Source organism: Carassius carassius, chromosome 3, assembly GCF_963082965.1.
Source record: "Carassius carassius chromosome 3, fCarCar2.1, whole genome shotgun sequence".
Classification (NCBI taxonomy): domain Eukaryota; kingdom Metazoa; phylum Chordata; class Actinopteri; order Cypriniformes; family Cyprinidae; genus Carassius; species Carassius carassius.
The window spans coordinates 27,006,018-27,025,082 of record NC_081757.1 but is presented as its reverse complement, the minus strand read 5'-3'; the positions used below and the strand labels follow the sequence as shown (position 1 = coordinate 27,025,082).

The 19,065-nt window shown below is 37.3% G+C and overlaps 1 protein-coding gene across 5 annotated transcripts in view; it reads left to right on the top strand.

Moving 5' to 3' along the window:
- Positions 1 to 2,877: 2,877 nt before the first annotated feature.
- ppip5k1a (diphosphoinositol pentakisphosphate kinase 1a) overlaps positions 2,878 to 19,065 on the top strand; it is a 30,141-nt gene continuing 13,953 nt past the window's right edge. For all 5 annotated transcript variants that reach the window (XR_009426726.1, XM_059535053.1, XM_059535047.1 and 2 more), the window contains exons 1-24: positions 2,878 to 3,239; positions 4,058 to 4,253; positions 4,652 to 4,742; positions 4,849 to 4,934; positions 5,419 to 5,573; positions 6,567 to 6,668; positions 6,964 to 7,125; positions 7,293 to 7,414; positions 7,496 to 7,597; positions 7,750 to 7,836; positions 7,931 to 8,006; positions 9,811 to 9,920; positions 10,477 to 10,562; positions 10,640 to 10,765; positions 11,687 to 11,808; positions 11,901 to 12,083; positions 12,177 to 12,318; positions 12,444 to 12,667; positions 14,049 to 14,176; positions 14,275 to 14,389; positions 17,468 to 17,575; positions 17,741 to 17,854; positions 17,976 to 18,116; positions 18,266 to 18,359. Coding sequence is in view for 4 of the 5 variants with exons in the window: in XM_059535053.1 (XP_059391036.1) it covers positions 3,090 to 3,239; positions 4,058 to 4,253; positions 4,652 to 4,742; positions 4,849 to 4,934; positions 5,419 to 5,573; positions 6,567 to 6,668; positions 6,964 to 7,125; positions 7,293 to 7,414; positions 7,496 to 7,597; positions 7,750 to 7,836; positions 7,931 to 8,006; positions 9,811 to 9,920; positions 10,477 to 10,562; positions 10,640 to 10,765; positions 11,687 to 11,808; positions 11,901 to 12,083; positions 12,177 to 12,318; positions 12,444 to 12,667; positions 14,049 to 14,176; positions 14,275 to 14,389; positions 17,468 to 17,575; positions 17,741 to 17,854; positions 17,976 to 18,116; positions 18,266 to 18,359 (3,022 nt within the window). In the remaining variant the exon portion in view is untranslated. The remainder of the gene's footprint in view (positions 3,240 to 4,057; positions 4,254 to 4,651; positions 4,743 to 4,848; positions 4,935 to 5,418; positions 5,574 to 6,566; positions 6,669 to 6,963; positions 7,126 to 7,292; positions 7,415 to 7,495; positions 7,598 to 7,749; positions 7,837 to 7,930; positions 8,007 to 9,810; positions 9,921 to 10,476; positions 10,563 to 10,639; positions 10,766 to 11,686; positions 11,809 to 11,900; positions 12,084 to 12,176; positions 12,319 to 12,443; positions 12,668 to 14,048; positions 14,177 to 14,274; positions 14,390 to 17,467; positions 17,576 to 17,740; positions 17,855 to 17,975; positions 18,117 to 18,265; positions 18,360 to 19,065) is intronic.

Sequence of the window (19,065 nt, the reverse complement as noted above, 5' to 3'; positions counted from 1 at the left end):
CGTTACTCTTATTTCCCCCCAGGTGTACTGTTTAGGGTCTCATGGGGCTTGTTTGTGTTGTTCTGTTCGGTTGCTCGTGTAATAATTGTAAAGTCAGTGCAGTGTTCATTGATATATAGATTTGAAACTGTTATCTAGTAACCTGATACGTAGATAGCGCTGTCACAGTTAAACATGTGTAATACTAAGATTCTAGACATTAGCCGAACACACTTTATGGGCAATGTAAAATGTTCTAGACGTTGACTTTGTTCATAAACTATTCAACTTACGTGTCAGCTTTAGTTATCAGTAATTGCATAAACCGTATATAACGTGTGTTCTGTGGGAATACAGCTAATGGTTGGCTTAAAGCCGAGATAAAGAGTTCCTCGAGCAATTGAACAGGTGTAAATAGGGGATTTTAAGCGTCTAATACTTATGAACTTCTAATACATTGTGCAGCAGAAGGATAATCGAGTTAAGTATGGAACCAGCTTAACCAAAATAACATTTGTGTCAAGAATGGATTCAGATTGTGGTCAAAGGGAAATAACTGAATTGTTTCAATTTGTTTGCTCTCAAAGAATTTGTCTTCATTTTATTTTCTCAAGTATATCTAATATAAGTATCGCTTATATTTGGGGCTTAGAGTGATTCAGTCTAGATTTAAAACAGTTCTCGGTCTTGTATTCTTAATATGATGTTTAGATCTAATTATTTTACAGGATTATTCAACTGTTCAGAATTGTTCAAGCTTGCTACCACTTTCATTGTGTTACTTTGGGTGATTTAGTAAAAAAAAAAAAAAAAAAAGTATGACTCGAAAGCAAGAGTATGAGATCCGTGGGAGATTCTTCTCGTTTAGTGACTAAACAGAATCTATAACCTAAGTAAAGATCATTTGATATAATTCAGTGTATATGTCTGTCAGTTAGCTGACGTGAAGGGTTGAATTTGCAGTGTGGTTGGTTACAGTGGTACAAATGTATTTTCAATCTCTGCGAACAGAGCTCTGTGGTTAGTCTGGACTGGGCAGAATTTGCTGACGACGTGTAAGCAGGAGCTGTAACATGAGTGCCAGCTTGATAATTAAGCAATATGAAACAAGCAGAAGTGCCGTTATTTTAAGTTTTCAGAAAAAGCTAGTTAGCTCATACATTTATTTTCAGCATCAAACTTTGGGTGTCACGTAGCGGTGAAAAAAACGAAATAAACAAACAGATAATAATAAATATTAATAAATAAATCATTAGGAAATAGAGCAATATTAGCACAGCCATGATAAACCACATAACTCCACCTGAAGCTGAATCGCATCTGTACTGATATTGTTAAACAGTCTAAGGTATAGTTCCCAAAAATCATCATGTTACTTACCATCATGTCGTTCGAAATCCAGAAGACTTTTACTTATCTTTGAAACACAAATTAAAATTCATAAAGACACCATAAAAGTAATCCATAATATAAATTGACCCGTTTAATCCAAGTCCAAAAAACAATCGCTTAATATAATGAACTGTTTTAATTTAATCTTTTTACTTGCATGAAAACAATGGTCAGTGCACATCGAACAACAATTTACCACTCTGCCCTGGTTAATTGGAAAGCCACAGGAAACTTTTAGCTTGAACCATGTTGGTTCTCGTGGAGGCTCAACCATACTTGCACAAGTACAACTACAAGTACAACCCACCTTGGCTCTTGCATGTCAAGCACATTTGAGCTAGGACTGAGCAATATTAAAGCAATAAGCCCAATTAAACACTGAATTTAGAACAACTAGGCAACGCATAGATCCACGCATAAGGTCTTAAAGTGACAGCAGCTTAATATACTTGCTGCTGTGTGTCCTTAATGTTAATCACAAAAGAAAGAAAGAAAATATCACTCACTGCTCTTGACTGAAAATCTTTTGTTACTTTATATTTAATTCATACAGTGAAGACTATTTGAAGTGTTTCATTGTTACATTGTCATTCAATTTCTGTGGTATTTCTTACTTGAACGCTACTGTTAAATAGACCTACTGTACTTGAACAATGTAAGGCACTTTTTTATATTGTATTCAGTCTTTTATTTGTAATTTGCATCTTTTAGGGAAATGAATTTGGGAAATTAGGGAAGTTAGTTTGTCTGTAGTTGCTTGTGCGGTTCTGTAACTTACAAAATAGTTGAAAAAAAAAATTGTGAGAAAATTGTGATCCTGTCTGAAAAAAAAAAAAAGATTTTTGCAATATCACTCAACCTTAATTTGAGTTTCCATTTAGCTTTTTTGATGTGCTCTATGTATGTGCGTTGATCAGTGTTTATATGTGAATAAAACCCTAATTAGTTCATCATATATAATCCTTTTGTCATATAAAGTGATCAGAAGACTTGTATTAAGCCGCTCAATTTATATGGATTACATTCATGATGTCTTTATGAACTTTCTGAAGTATGAAACCTTTGGTGGAATGGACTTGGAGTGGAGGGACAGAAATCACTAAGGTTTCATGATTAAAAACATCTTAATTTGTGTTTTGAAGATGAATGGAAGTCTCATGGGTTCTGAATGACATCGGGGTGAATAATTGATGACAGAATCTTCATTTTGTGTTATTTTAATTTTGTGTTATTTAGTGTAAATTAATTTTAATGTACATTTACAAGGATATGCTAAAACAAACATACGTCCTTACACAGAAATCACAGTTTATGTGTGCACTGACTGATTGGATCACTTATTGATTAAGCACTTTGTTTGTTTTTGTAGGAAAGAAGATGCTTTTTTTATCCTTCAGTTCACTCTTTGAGGGTCTTGTTAAGACATCTGGAGAAAGATCCTCTCATATAAACTGAAAAACATCAACCCTAGGAAGAATGAACTTGTGTTATCAGTCCATCACTTTACATCTTTCCCCATAACTATTTACCTGAACTTTGGCAGGCCTTGTTCAGCCTCTTCTGTACCCCGCTTACTCACATTTCCACACTTCGCCATTGACCCACCGCGGCTCCTGCAGGCTGGGTACGGAGCTGGTCTGGCCGCGTGCCCCTCCAGCTCTGTGTTAGTGTGAGATGGCGCGGCAGGCAGCAGAGGGTCGTTGCCGCTGTGGACTGTAATGTCAGAGCCCAGCAGCCCCGGCGAGAGCCAGTGCGGCGCTCCCAGATTCTTCGTGGGCTGCGTGGACGATGAGAGCGAAGGCCTGGACGACTACACCAGCATGAGGACAGACATGGAGCTGTACGAAGACGATCTGGAGGATGACTCGGTACGAATGGTGTGCAGTTTGATTAAGTGTCTGGTCTAACAGAGAGATTTTGCGAAAAGTGGGAGATTTAGTAGTTAGAGAACAGAAGCCATTACTCCAGTCTTCAGTGTCACATGATCCTTCAGAAATCATTCTAATATGCTGATTCGGTGCTCAAGAAGCATTTCTTATTACTATCAGTATTGAAAACAGTTAATATTTTTGTAGAAAACAGTTCCCCCCTTGCCCCAGGATTCTTTGAAGAATATAAAGTTTAAAAGAACAAAATTAATTTAACAAAGAAATCTTTTGTAACATTATTAATGTCTTGACTCTCATTTGTAATCAATTCAATGCATCCTTGCTAAATGAAAGTATGAATTTCCTAAAAAAAATTTTTTTTTACTTTTGAATAGTAGTGTAAAACTACTTCCTTTTAATTTTTTTATCACAAATCAAGTGTGTTTCTTAGAAGACAACGCCGCCATTACTAATTTGAAAATGTGGAGAAGTGCTGTGCAACAGTAATGCAGTCATCAAAAGTGCTTCATGGCCATGCAATTACAGAGAGTTAATCAATACACTTGGAATGTCAAACAGCCTGATTTAAAAAAATAAACAATGCCTTGGCATAACCGTTTTAATATTTTAGATTTTGATTTAATTCAGGGCTGTTCTTTTGTGCAGTATGTCTCAGGTCATTCCTGGGATTCCCCAAGTGTTGTTTTCAACATCTGTACACATAAGTATGGCTACTCGTATGCAGTCTTGCTGCTGAGTTTGACATGTTTAGGTAGATAATGATATGTTTTATTTAAATTCTTGTTTTTTCTCTTAAGCCTCCAGAGCGTCAGATCGTGGTGGGGATTTGCTGTATGATGAAGAAATCCAAGTCCAAACCCATGACTCAGATCTTGGAGCGTCTTTGCAAGTTTGAGTACATCACAGTGGTCATCTTTCCAGAGGATGTCATACTCAATGAGCCGGTGGAGAAGTGGCCACTCTGTGACTGCCTGATCTCATTTCACTCGAAAGGTTTGTTATGTGCTTGTGTCCTTTTGAGCTGGTTATAGATCTCATCCATAAACCATAAACAAGTAAGTCAATAAAATCAAGAAGCAGCTTTATGGAAGGGATCTCATGTTCATTTATCAAGCTTTCCTGCATCATTAACTAGTCTAAGGAGACACAATGAAGGTACAGGCAACATTTTTTGTAATCTGTGGCCTGCATTTAGCTCTCATATGAAGTTCCAAATCACATGGATTCCCGTTGAAATGACTGGATTTTTGCCTGTGAAAATATGCCAAACAATAAATTCGTCCTTTGGTTTGCAAATATACCTGATAAGCAGTTTACAAATTTATTTACCGGTGTGTTGTGTCTTTGGCAAGTAATTATTTATATTATAATGACTGATTCTCTTGAATTAGGTTTCCTCTTGGATAAGGCAGCGAGTTACGTAAAACTCCGCAACCCACTGCTCATCAATGATCTTAATATGCAGTATTACATACAGGATAGGTATTCGCATATTCTTCAAACACAGTTTTGAATAATATATATCATATTTACATACATTTCAGCATCTTGTATGATACCTGAATATTTTTTGTTTAATGATATTTAGGAGGGAAGTATATCGTATCCTGCAGGAGGAGGGGATAGATCTTCCACGCTACGCTGTGTTAAACCGTGACCCTGACAAACCTGATGGTCAGTCAAAGCTTTTTTCAAATATACATTATTTTTGTGTTTTTATAGCTGTCTTTTGTTGTTTAATTGCTTATTTCCTCATCATCCAATAGTGAAGTAGAAACCTTAATCTTAGCAAAGTGTCCTGCTTTGTCTCTGCTCTGATTTATTTTAGTCTCTCAGTAAATATAGCCCCTCACATTGAGCAATTTCAAGTGTTTTTCAGGCCAAAGATACAAGTATTGCTCTGAGGCCTGTGATGTGACCGTCTGGAATCCAGTGAGCTGTTATGTTCTTGGCAGCTATGACAGTTCCCTGAGGACCTAAATAAATTAATCCTGCTCTAAACAAATGACAATCAAAGTGCTATATTTATCCAGTTATAATTCCGCATAATGGTCTTTTCTCAGATGATGACTTTGTTATCTGCATATCTGCTCCGATATTTATTCTCTACACTGTAATACTGTTTTGAATTACTTTTCCTTCTTGTGTTTTGTCATAGAGTGTAACCTGGTTGAGGGAGAAGACCAAGTTGAAGTCAACGGTGAAGTCTTTCTAAAACCCTTTGTAGAGAAGCCAGTTTCTGCTGAGGACCATAATGTGTACATCTACTACCCAACTTCAGCTGGAGGAGGCAGCCAGCGTCTCTTTAGAAAGGTTTTTTTGCAATAACTTCCTGTTATCTCTGCCGTAGAGCTTGAATTGCGTCCCTCTCAGTCACACAGGCACATCATTTGTTGTTGGGAATGGTCGAAACAGACACGAAGAAGAGCATGCTGACATTTTCTTTTGGCATTCCCTGTCAGCTGTTAAAAATATATTGCAGCGTTTATCAGTGTATTTAGTCAGTGTTTGAATACTACTAACTTAAAGTCTTGTTTTAGCAGTTCATTCATTCATTAAAGCATTTGATTTCCCAACCAGAGTTATAGAGTGCTGCAGGAAAGTCCTAAAACCAGGAAACCGGTTTGAATTTTTGAATGTCCTGTTCCATCGACCCAAAGTCAGTAGGTCATTTAAATGTCTGAAAAAAAGATCTGTGGCTAAATGGGACTACAGAGGTTGTCTTGGACATTAAAAGTCTTTTTGTGTGTGTCTTTTTTCTTTTTTCTTTGGATATTAACAGTTGCAGAGTCAGTTGAGTAAGCCATCTGTATGTTAACTCCCCAAAAAGTGTAACAGTGTGGCTAGAACTTTGCTTTGTTTTTTTGAACATCTCGACCATCCTGACACACTGGCACAACCAATGCTGTGAGTTTGGGGCAGAGCTGTGTTTGTTCGACCAATAGCAGATAGGGATAGTGTTCATGAAACTTTTGCAAAATATTCCATTTGGTAACACTAGTGTTACAGCAATTACATTTTCCAACTTTATATTTTGTTGTTTATCACTGCGTATTTGATTCAGTTACATAATTTGAGTGTATTTGAATTTTTATTAGCTGTATTAATATAAATGTTTGTGTTTGGTACTTGTACCTTAATTATAATGCTTAATGTTATATAGCTTAAATGGTTTTATGTTTCATAGTAACTTCCTAGCACTGCCTACAGTGAGATGAATTATAGCTTATTAACAAAACTGTGAATACTGCACATAAGGCACAATGTTAAGTAAATGATCTGAGTGTGGATGTGTCTTTGTTTCAGATTGGGAGTAGAAGCAGTGTTTACTCTCCAGAGAGCAGTGTGAGGAAAACTGGCTCCTATATCTATGAAGAGTTCATGCCAACTGATGGCACAGATGTGAAGGTACTAAATAATTTAGCATCTTCTTCACCCGGGGATTGCATTACCCTGTTTCTCTTGATCTACTGAATAGACCAAAGTTTTGTTTAGTTCAATTGCAAATTTGATATTTTTAGAGGTGCAGCAACATTTCTCCGACAGGTTGGTGTCTTAGAATTAGTTCTCATTCATCTTATGTTGTTTCCCTGGAAACTGATGCTATTTGTAAAACGTCTTTGTCCTTTTTTTGTTTACAGCTCTCCTTTGAACATAAAATGAAAATGTAATTTTTCTTTTGTGCGTGTTTGTTTTGTTACAGGTGTATACAGTAGGGCCAGACTACGCTCACGCAGAGGCTCGTAAGTCTCCTGCTCTCGACGGGAAAGTTGAGCGAGACAGCGAAGGCAAAGAAATCCGCTACCCAGTCATGCTCACTGCCATGGAGAAGCTTGTGGCCCGTAAAGTGTGTCTGGCATTCAAGGTCAGATGGGCTGTTCGTTTCTTGGATTCTTGAATCAGGAGTACAGAATGAAAATGTTTCTAATAGATTACATTTTCTGGGCTTCAGAGTTTAAGGCATTTTTTTTCTTTAATCTCAGAAAAACCTGTTCATATTGATTCTATTCTCAAAGACTTATTTCACTCTAGCAAACAGTGTGTGGATTCGATCTTCTCCGAGCCAATGGCCACTCATATGTGTGTGATGTCAATGGATTTAGCTTTGTGAAGAATTCCATGAAGTACTATGATGACTGTGCTAAGATCCTGGGGTAAATCCGAATGATAATTAATTAACATATAGTTAACAAAATGCACAACAAGTGATGAGTGTGGCTTGTTCTTTCTCTTAGAAATATTGTGATGAGGGAGCTGGCTCCTCAGTTCCAGATCCCCTGGTCCATACCTACAGAGGCAGAGGACATTCCTATTGTACCCACTACATCAGGGACCATGTACTTATCACATGCTACTCTCACATCTTTTACTCTTTAAAGTAGTTTATACTATTCATTAATGGTAGTAAGATTCATCTTTCTTTAAAATAAATTCCAAGTGACCCAATTATGATTGCATCAGAATGACTTTTTGTGGTTCTGTCTGCTAGGATGGAGCTTCGCTGTGTGATAGCTGTGATCCGTCATGGAGATCGTACACCAAAGCAGAAGATGAAGATGGAAGTGCGCAATCCCATGTGTGTTCTTGTCATCTCCTCAATAGACTTAATCACCTAAAGCATGACTAATAGACCCAAATTGTAAAATGTAGTGCTTTGTCCATTCTTCCAGGTTCTTTGAGCTTTTTGAAAAATACGATGGGTATAAAACGGGCAAGCTGAAGCTAAAGAAACCCAAACAACTGCAGGTAACAATTTTATGTATTTTAATTAATTTGAGTTTTATTGAATATAAACGTGGGGCCCGTAAAACTACTTGAGTATCTTAACCATGAAATGAGGGAAACTTTGGGTTTTCCGTTTCAGAAAAGGAAGTATTTCAAACCCGAGAAAGCAGGGTAAGTCAAGCCCGTTTCTGAAAGGGAGGTAGTTTATTCTCCTGGTCAGAGCAGGTTTTCTTCGGTAATCCCAGAGTTTCTTTCGGTCTCCTCCCCCTTTTTAAAGCACAAGCGATGTTTAAATACTTCATTCATTCATGCACACTGCAAAAATGCTTTTCTTTCTAAGTATTCTTTCTTATTTCAGGTACAAAAATCTAAAAAATTCTTAAATTAAGATGTATTTTCTATACAAGAAAAATATATGAAGTCTTGTTTTCTGAGGGTTTCGAAATTAAGTGCATTTTACCTAAGAAAAATTATCTGCCAGTATGGTAATAAAAATAGAGAATAACAGCTTCAGTAGTATAGGCAGTTGGGCGCGGATAACAAGCTTGTGACGCGATTGACTGGGTTTGAGTCCGGCTTTTGCCGAGCTCGTTCTTCCTACTTTTCCATCACATATAACATTAGAATTTATTTTCAATAAAAATTAAGAAAATGTTCTAAAAGTGGAAGTGCCTATAAATATAATCATTTACACTGTTATTATTGCATCCTGTTAATGTACAACTGTACTGAGGTGCAAATTGTATATCTGACAGTATAAAGTATAAGTAGCATCTAATTATTATTTACACTTATTGCAAAGAACTGATTCTTTTACATGGTAAATAGAATAGGCTATATTTTTCACTAAGTGTAAATAGCCACTGCTGTATTTGTCTTACACTATTGGCAGATAATTTGCAATATAAGAAAAATGCAGTAAAATTATTACTACTTTATTTAATTTTTTTGCCTGTGGGATACCATGAAAATGAATAGCCTATTAGTTCAATAACCTACCGTTCTGCCAGTTTTCACCTGTGATTTTACAGTGATAAGAATTAAACTTGTATTGACTCTGAAGTTTTTGTCGTGGTGCTGTTGCCATGGTGAATCGTAATATTGATTCACCATGGCAACTATTGATCTTGGCTTTTCATAATCGTGGTGCACATGCTTAACTCTACTCGGAGTTGATTGAACTAACTCAATTCAGCTGTTCTGAAACCGAAAACTCAAGAGTTTCCCATCTCGGAGTAAGTCAACTCAGAGTTCAAGTTTTAACTCCGAGTTAGTTGAACCTCCTTATTGAAATGGGCCCAGACGCTCTCTGCCTTATTGACAAAGTCCACATATTTTAATCTATGGGCACTCTGAGTTTTTCACCAATGTATCTACATGACTCTTCCAGTCATTTGTTATTTACTGGCTAAGGTAGTTTGATGTATGTATATTCATTATAAAAGCGTCTATGGTGTTTTAGAGTTTATTACTTACATGAATGTTCCAGGGTTGTATTCCAGAAAGGAGGTTTAACAAACTCTGAGTTAAAGCTTGAACTGAGTTGATTTACCCTGAGATTGGAAACAGCTGAACAGAGTTGGTTCAATCCAATCAGAGTAGGCTGAGTAGAGTTTAGCGTGAATAAATAAGAAATACCTCAGTATTTTAGTGTTTTAGTTAATTTAATACCTGTTTTGTCTTGTTTTGCATCACTTTAAGTAATTTTTAGGCCTCTTTGGAAGTTTGCTAAGGCTGCATAGTGAGCCAGTCATTAAATGTTGAAGTATTGTTTAAAAACTGTGGTGCTACTCCAAATCTGTGCTGTGCTGTGCTGTTTCCACAGGAAGTTCTGGACATTACCAGGACACTTTTGGCAGACATAGGACAGCATACTGACTGTGAAATAGAGGAGAAGAAGTCCAAGCTTGAACAACTTAAGACTGTTCTAGAAATGTAAGTTAATGTAAGACGTTAACTGGGCCATGCTAACTGGCACACTTGCAGTCTCCTGAGGTGGCCTCCTTTCAGTCTTGTGACATGACATATTTTCCAAAGAAATAAATACATGTCTCATTTACATTTTGACTGGCTAAGGTTTTATCTCAAACAATGCATTAATTGCCATAACAAATCTTAACATGGTCTCTTACAGGAAAACAACAAAAAATACAATAATGTTTCTAGTGTGTCAAAGGAGACATCTGTAACATGTCTTAAAGGAGATTTAGTTGATGGATGTTATATATGAACACTATGTTCAGTGATTTTCCAGCATGCAGTATTTTTAGATTGTCAGTAGGAAGATTCGTCCTGTGACAATGAAATCGCAGTGTCCCCTTTCACAACCCTTGTCAAGCATCACTCTTTTTGAGCAGCTGATCTGGCATGTCCTTGTGGCTATATGTTAATATAGACATCTGAAAAAAAATAAGGTGGAGGGTAAACTTCTTTTAAGCCTGAAGGATATGGCCTTTTTAAACTCTGGTCTCCGTCTCTGTTTTTTTTTTAGGTATGGCCATTTCTCTGGAATCAATAGGAAAGTGCAGCTAACATATCTTCCTCATGGACAACCTAAAACATCCAGCGAGGAGGAAGGTATGAGCATTGCTGATTGTCTCCTTTGGCTTCAGTCATATCGTGTTTGATGGTGCTGCTGTGTGTGTTGTGTGCAGATACTCGTAAGGAGGGCCCCTCTATACTGCTGGTGCTGAAGTGGGGAGGAGAGCTGACTCCAGCTGGCAGAGTTCAGGCTGAAGAACTTGGCAGGGCTTTTCGTTGCATGTATCCTGGAGGCCAAGGTAGACTGTCTCCTGTCTGTTAGTCTTTTAAGATTATGGACACACACTTTCGTCACTGGTTGTTTCCTATTGCACACATTAGTGGACTCAGAAACTCATGATGAAGACCATCTAGAGATCACAAATCTCATGCTTTAAGCTCCTCCTTATTCTAATACAACAGCTCTTGTAAACATTACACCAAAAAAATTATTAACACCTAGTTAACTAGGAGTGACTAATACAATACAGGCGCATAGAGTGCTGTTGGAATGAGTCCTAAAGCTCAGAAACGAATTGGCATTTCTGTACATACGGTTCCATTGTCCCGAGGGTAATGTTTTTTTGGGGCCTACAGAGGCTGCTAGGGACAATAAACATCATCATGCCAAACAGGAAAGTTTCCAACTTGTAGATTTCAATAAATAAATGAAAGGCGTTTTTAGAAGTTTAATGGTGGTGATGCTTAAAGTTTTACATTTTAGCCTTTGTTCACAGATAAACTTTGGCTCTTCCTTATCTCCCAAATTTATTTGAGGTCTTGTTTTACTTCCCGATTGGTTTTGTGACTGAAGTTGCCAAACTCAAACTGAACACAGGGATGGATGAGATTTGAGAGCAGAGTATACACATTTGCAGTTATGTTATGATTACATTTACAGTCTTTGGACTTGTTAACATTTTGGACACGTTAACTTGGACATGTTCACCTACCCTATATCGGTTTGTTCCACACTGCTCCTACTGACACCTTCCTGCAGAGTTTGTTCCAGCTCCAACACCCATGCCTCTAACTGTCAAGTAAGACCTTGATTAAAGTTTGGAGCTAAACCCAGCAAGACAGTGGGTTTCTAGGAACAGGGTTGATTGCCTCAGTTTTATATGGTTATTTAGTCTCATCATGTGTTTATCTGTGAGTCCTGTGTTCTTGTCGACTTGTAGGCGATTATGCTGGCTTTCCAGGCTGCGGCCTGCTCAGGCTCCACAGCACCTACCGGCATGACCTCAAGATCTATGCCTCTGATGAGGGCAGGGTGCAAATGACTGCTGCTGCCTTTGCAAAGGTCTTTAGCCACAACAAATACAGGTTGTCTAAAGTTTAAAGATATTAAATTATTAGAGGATGTTAAGTTGGTGTTGGTTGTCCTGTTGTCAGGGTCTCTTGGCACTGGAAGGGGAACTGACACCGATCCTGGTCCAGATGGTAAAGAGTGCAAATATGAACGGCCTGCTGGATAACGATATCGAATCCCTCAGTGGCTGTCAGCAGAGGGTTAAGGCTAGACTTCATGAGATCATGCAGAAAGACGAAATCTTCACAGAAGACGACTTTGACAGGGTAAATCATAGCATCAGAAAGCTGTATTTCAGCCCTCTGCTGACTTTATATGAGAACACATCTGTGTCCACTTCATCCCTTTTATATCTCCAGCTGGCTCCAACATGCAGTAGCTCTCTGGTGAACTCTATGAAGGCTGTGGAGAATCCAGTTAGTATGTGTGATCAAGTCTACACCCTTGTCCAGAGCCTCACCTCACAGATCCGCAAAAGACTTGAAGACCCCAAATCAGCAGGTGATTGCTCTGTGCTCACATCAAAAAAGAGAGCGAGAAAGAAAAATACTCACTTTTTAGAAGGCCAAAAAGAGAAACCTGTGAAAAAAAACGATCTGAGTAAATGAGTTGGTGTTGCCTCTCAGATTTACAGCTGTACCACAGTGAGTCACTGGAGATGATGCTGCAGCGCTGGTCTAAGTTGGAAAGGGACTTCCGCATGAAGAGTGGCCGCTATGACATCAGCAAGATTCCTGACATTTACGACTGTGTTAAGTATGATGTGCAGCACAACAGCTCTCTGGGGTTAGAGGACACATTGGAACTCTTCAAGCTCTCTCGAGCACTAGCCAACATTGTCATACCACAGGTGTGTGAGGGAACTCTGAAAAGTGAACTCATAAAAAAACTTGTACAGCTTTGTTAGAATACTGATATTTCTCCAGCTATATTGGCTAGCACTAGTGATTACTTTCTTTGGGGGATTTTTTTTTCAGTTTAAATATTTTTTCACATATCTCCCAGTCCTTGGACACCACAACCATAAGTTAAATCTAGAAATGAATTTAATTAATTAATTTAAACTCTTTTTTTTTTTTCAACTACATTTTACCAATTCCAAACCACATCAATCTTAAAAACTACTATTAATTTGGTATTTTATTATTGATGAGTGATATATAATTGTACATGAAGGCTGGAAGTGAAAAGCTCCTCATTATCAGGTGAGCAGAATTATTAGGAAGGTTTTCTTTTACAGGTAAAATGGCCCAAAAATAGATTTATCTCAGACTGAAAAGTAAAAAATTATTAAATGCCCATTAGAAATATTCAAAACTAATGCAATACAGAAATCACCAGGTTAAGGCATGACCGCTGGACAGCAAAATGCTCAGTGGGTCAGCAGGGTTAGAAAAAAAACAGTTGGAGAAGAAAAGACACGTTAAATGCAAAATAATTAATAATTAATGTTTACTATCAGGAACAATTTAGTCTCCAGCGCCACCTTTTTCCAGAACTGCAACCTACCTGGAGTCTTGAGAAGTGCAGGCTGTCAGGTTCTCAGAGACTGTGCTTGGGTAAAGAATCTTAAATAAAGTAAAGAATTACTTAATAAGAATCAAAAGTTGAAGTGTCGTTAAATACATGAAGACTGATTTTTCTTTTATAGTTTTTATAGACAAATAAGTTGATAGTGACACTTGAAGGACCAACAGCACATCCTTTTTCTAACAGCGTCTGAAGAATTTATCTTCCAGAATCTAGCAGTAAGTTTTAGGAGCTCATTTTTAGCCAATCTCTGTCAGACTTTTCAGGATAGGAGATGCAATAAAAAGGAACTCCCAGAACTCACAATTATATATCACTCATAAATGATTAAATACAAAATGAATAGTTGTTATTAAGATTGGTGTGGTTTGGAATTGGTAAAATGTACTTGGGAAAAAATATGATCAGGATATCAACATGCCTATTAATTATGCACGCGCTCTATATTGACTCTTATCGACAAATAATCGGTGTTATTGTAGTATCATTGATATACTATAGTTATTGTTAATATTTTGAAGTAGATTTTATTTTAATATTTTCTGATATCATTTTAATTTTAGTTGAAGACTTAATTTTTTGTGTTTTTGTCATTTTTACTATTTAAAAAATATATATTTTTATACATTTAATGAAGTTTTAGTTTTAATTAATTTAGTTCTTCAACTTCACTACAACTCACCTTTAAACTACTTTTTTAGGAGTACGGCATTAATAAGGTGGAGAAGTTGGATATTGCATATGCGTACTGTCTGCCTTTAGTGAAGAAGATTCAGCTTGACCTTCAGAGGACACACGAGGATGAGTCTGTTAACAAGCTGCATCCACTGTGAGATGCCCTGTCTTTTCACTATCTCTTTCTTTCTTTTAATTGCTCTCTCCTATTGAGCATGAAGGCTCACACTTGTCCATCTCTTTGTGTCACAGATATTCACGTGGAGTGCTGTCACCAGGCAGGCATGTCCGAACTCGGCTGTATTTCACGAGTGAGAGTCATGTCCACTCCTTGCTTAGCATCTTCCGTTATGGTGGCCTACTGGATGTAAGCATCATAGCACATTTGAAATTAACATATTTTAAATGTAATAAATTCGAACTTAATCATTACAGGTTTGTAATTACCGTATTTTCCGGACTATGTCACACTTTTTTTCATAGTTTCTTGGTTCTAAATGAATGCGACTTATAGTCCAGTGCGACTTATATATGTTTTTTTCCTCATCATGACGTATTTTTGGACTGATGCGACTTATACTCAGGTGCGACTTATAGTCCGAAAAATACGGTACAACTACCTTATTTTCCGGACTTTAAGTCACACTTCTTTTCATAGTTTGGCTGGTCCTGCGACTTATAGTCAGGTGAGACTTACTTATCAAAATTTATTTGACATGAACCAAGAAAAATTAACCAAGAGAAGACATTACCGTCTACAGCCACGAAAGGGCGAGGCTGTAGACGGTAATGTTTTCTCTTGGTTCTAAATAAATGCGACTTCTAATCTAGTGCGACTTACATATGTTTTTTTCCTTGTCATGACGTATTTTTGGACTGATGCGACTTATACTTAGGTGCGACTAATAGTCCGAAAAATACGGTATATGTAAATACAGACATACAAGTTTCAACAAAAACACATTACAGTACACATAACAAACCAAACGATTCGATTCTTTGGAATAATCCTATTACATTTGGAAAATAAAGGAAATTTATTATCACAAATGGGTCACAAAAGACCCCGTGATAATCTCACCTTGCTGGGTTTGCATCGAAAGACGATGATCTTGTGTCGACAATAGCCAGAGAGTGATAACAAAATATTAGGCTTTATATTCCCTCCTTAATTAAGATGTTTTTAAAAAAGGTATTTTAAAACAGGTCTATACAATGAATTATAGGCCTATGATTAAAATATTAACACTTTAGTCATCAATACAAATTAGTGAAATAAAAAGGTTTATAACTTTCAAAAACAACCTGTTTAACAAAATAAGTTATTTTCTTCTTTTTTTCACTGTGTAATGGTAGAAATATTAAGGGAATAAATAAAAACAGTTACTTATATGCCATTATCAGCATATGTTGAAGTCGATTTGTTTCATCGTCTCTGTCATTACTCAGTCAATCTGTTTTTACTTTCAGTTTCTGTGTAGTAAATTGACTAAGATTAAGACATTTACAGGCATAACTCTGAAGTAAACCTGAAGTTTGCACATTGCTTGTGTGTGATATCCATTGGATCGCCTTCATGGTTTAAAACAGAAATATTTCCAACATTGTGACGTAACCAATTACCCCCATACTGAACCGTGAATTTTGTGAACCGTTACACTCCTAGAAATTACGCATGTTGAAATCCTACTTAAGTGGGCAAAAAAGGTAATTTTTTTTTGTTTAATATAAAAATAATTATAATTATATAATAATAAATTAATAATTATAATTTGAACTGTAATTTTTTAACCATTTTAATTTAATTGCATTTAAAGGGTTAGTTCACCCAAATAGCAAAATTATGTCATTAATAACTCACCCTCATGTCGTTCCAAACCCGTGAGACCTCCGTTTATCTTTGGAACACAGTTTAAGATATTTTAGATTTAGTCCGAGAGCTCTCAGTCCCTCCATTGAAACTGTGTGTACGGTATACTGTCCATGTCCAGAAAGGTAAGAAAAACATAATCAAAGTAGTCCATGTGACATCAGAGGGTCAGTTAGAATTTTTTGAAGCATCAAAAATACATTTTGGTCCAAAAATAGCAAAAACTACGACTTTATTTAGCATTGTCTTCTCTTCCGTGTCTGTTGGGAGAGAGAGTTCAAAACAAAGCAGTTTGTCATATCCGGTTCGCGAACGTATCATTCGATGTAACCGGATCTTTTTGAACCAGTTCACCAAATCGAACTGAATCGTTTTAAACGGTTCGCGTCTCCAATACGCATTAATTCACAAATGACTTAAGCTGTTAACTTTTTTTAATGTTGCTGACACTCCCTCTGAGTTAAAACAAACCAATATCCCGGAGTAATTCATTTACTCAAACAGTACACTGACTGAACTGCTGTGAAGAGAGAACTGAAGATGAACACCGAGCCGAGCAAGATAACGAACAAAAGATAGACTCGTTCTCGTGTCAAGAACCGTTTTTGTCATAGGTGTCCGATTCGTGAAACCGAGGAGCTGATGATACTGCACATGTGTGATTCAGTGTGAAGCAGACTGACACACAGAGCGTCTGAACTGAACTGATTCTTTTGGTGATTGATTCTGAACTGATTTTGTGCTAATGTTATGAGCCTGGTAGACCAAAAGGCTTGAATCAAGGGCAATCATCGCTAATGATGCCATTACGTCGAGCGCAAAAGAACCGGTGAACCGTTTTCTTCAACCGGTTTATTGAATCTAACTGTACGAAAGAAGTACTGGTGATCCAAAAACCGATGCAACCTGTCAGTGAACGAGTCAGTCTGTTGTTCATTATCTGGCTCGGCTCGGCGTTCATCTTCCGTTCTCTCTTCACAGCAGTTTGTCAGTGTACTGCTTTGTTTTGAAATCTCTCACAACAGACACGGAAGAGAAGACCATGCTGAATAAAGTCGTAGTTTTTGCTATTTTTGTACCAAAATGTATTTTCGATGCTTCAAAAAATTCTAACTGACCCTCTGATGTCACATCGACTACTGTGATGATGTTTTTCTTACCTTTCTGGACATGGACAGTATACCGTACACACAGTTTCAATGGAGGGACTGAGAGCTCTCGGACTAAATCTAAAATATCTTAAACTGTGTTCCAAAAAAACGGAGGTCTTAAGGGTTTGGAACAACATGAGGGTAAGTTATTAATGACATCATCTTGCTATTTGGGTGAACTGACCCTTTAACATTCAGTATGCACATAAGTATATTCTTTCTGTATATTATTTTAGTAAAAGCACTCTTTTTAAATGTACTGTATGCTAAAGTTGACTTATTTTTCACAAGAGTAAAGAAGTACAGAAACTAGAGCAAAAGTACAAATGCCAAAAATGTAAAAGAGAGAACAAAAACACTTGTAAAGCAGTTGTCTTTCACTGTGGTTTCTCTTAAGTGTTAAAGGATGCATGTGATGTTTCAGGAGGTGAAGGACCAGCAGTGGAAGAGAGCTATGGATTATCTAAGTGAAGTGTCTGAGCTCAACTACATGACCCAGATCGTTATTATGCTCTATGAAGACAACAATAAGGTACATCCTGCTCTCACTGTTCGTTCTGCTCCTTTGAGGCACAGAATAAACATGAGTGAACTGTAATAACTGAGCTGGCCAATGTTTTATGGTTGAGTGGGGACTGTGCAGTCTCAACAGAGTACCTAAAAGAAATGTGACAACTCTGTTATTGTGTTAACTCAGGACCCATCCTCTGAAGAGCGCTTCCATGTGGAACTGCATTTCAGCCCTGGGGTCAAAGTATCTGAGGAGGAGAGCGCTCCGATGGGATTTGGCTTCCGACCAGCCTCTGCTGAAGTATACAAACTTTTCTTTGTTCTGTGTTGTCATTGTGTATTGCTTTAGATTTTTATTCAGCTAATAATATCTGGGTTCATTTGTTGATATTTCACGTCTATGCTTGTGTGTGTTCACACAGAATGATCAGAAGCAAACAGACCCTGGAAGTTTGGAAAATCTCATACGAGATGAGCCTGACCGCGCTTTGCCCCTTTTAGAGACCATCAGCTCCCAGAGGAAATCCCCTCTGATCCGGAATCGCAAGACTGGCTCCATGGAGGTATCACACTCAACCACCTACTATGCCAGCCATTGTACAGTGTGCTTTAAATATACTTTTCTGAATCTCTGTGGTGTCAAACTGACAGAGTCAGGCTGGGTTTTATGTACTATGATTTAAAAGCGCTTCATTTGTGTGTGTGCGCACAGGTCCTGTCAGAAAGCTCGTCCTCTAAAGGGGGCAGCTACCGCCTCTTCCCCTCCTGCTCACGTCAGTCTCCGGAGATGAAGCAGAGCGGATTAGGTTGGTATCATGTGTCTGTCCCTCACTCAGCCTCAACAACTGCTGTTTATCTCTTCCCCCTGTCAGGAAATCAACCTTTGAATCCGAAGCAACACTATATTGCATGTTATTTCGGATGTAAAATCCATTAGCTGACTGCTTTCATTGGCATTACCAAGGAAATTGGTGGATACACATTTTGGTTCCAGACAGAGATGGAGTTTGTTGTATGGGAGTGGGTTGCTTTTTTTATTTTTAGACCTCTCGAAGGGATCATTCAGTTTCTGCTCTATTTAAAACTAGTGCTGTGATCTCTGACAACGGTTTAGATTGTTATCTTTACGCAAAGCTGTTTCCTATGAAAGAAAGTGCCATGATTTTACTGCAGTTTTAAAACTTGAAAGCTTTTCAAGGAATAAAACACATTTGACAACAGTGTAAAAGAGTAAATAATCCTGCATGAAGTCAGATTTTTATACCTAACTACCGGTACCTGTAGATTTGAAATGATTAATTTGTGTAATCATATAGTAACTATCAATAACATGTTAACGCTGATGTTCATTAATACTTGTATAGTCCACATAATCATCTGCAAATTCACTATATTTGTTTAATTGTTGTATAGTTCTTTTTTTATTTTTTTTTGGTCATAATTGCTTCTAATAGATGTAAAGAATTTACTTTAATCAACATCTCCCTGGCAAGAACATTGCTTCTGTCTTTT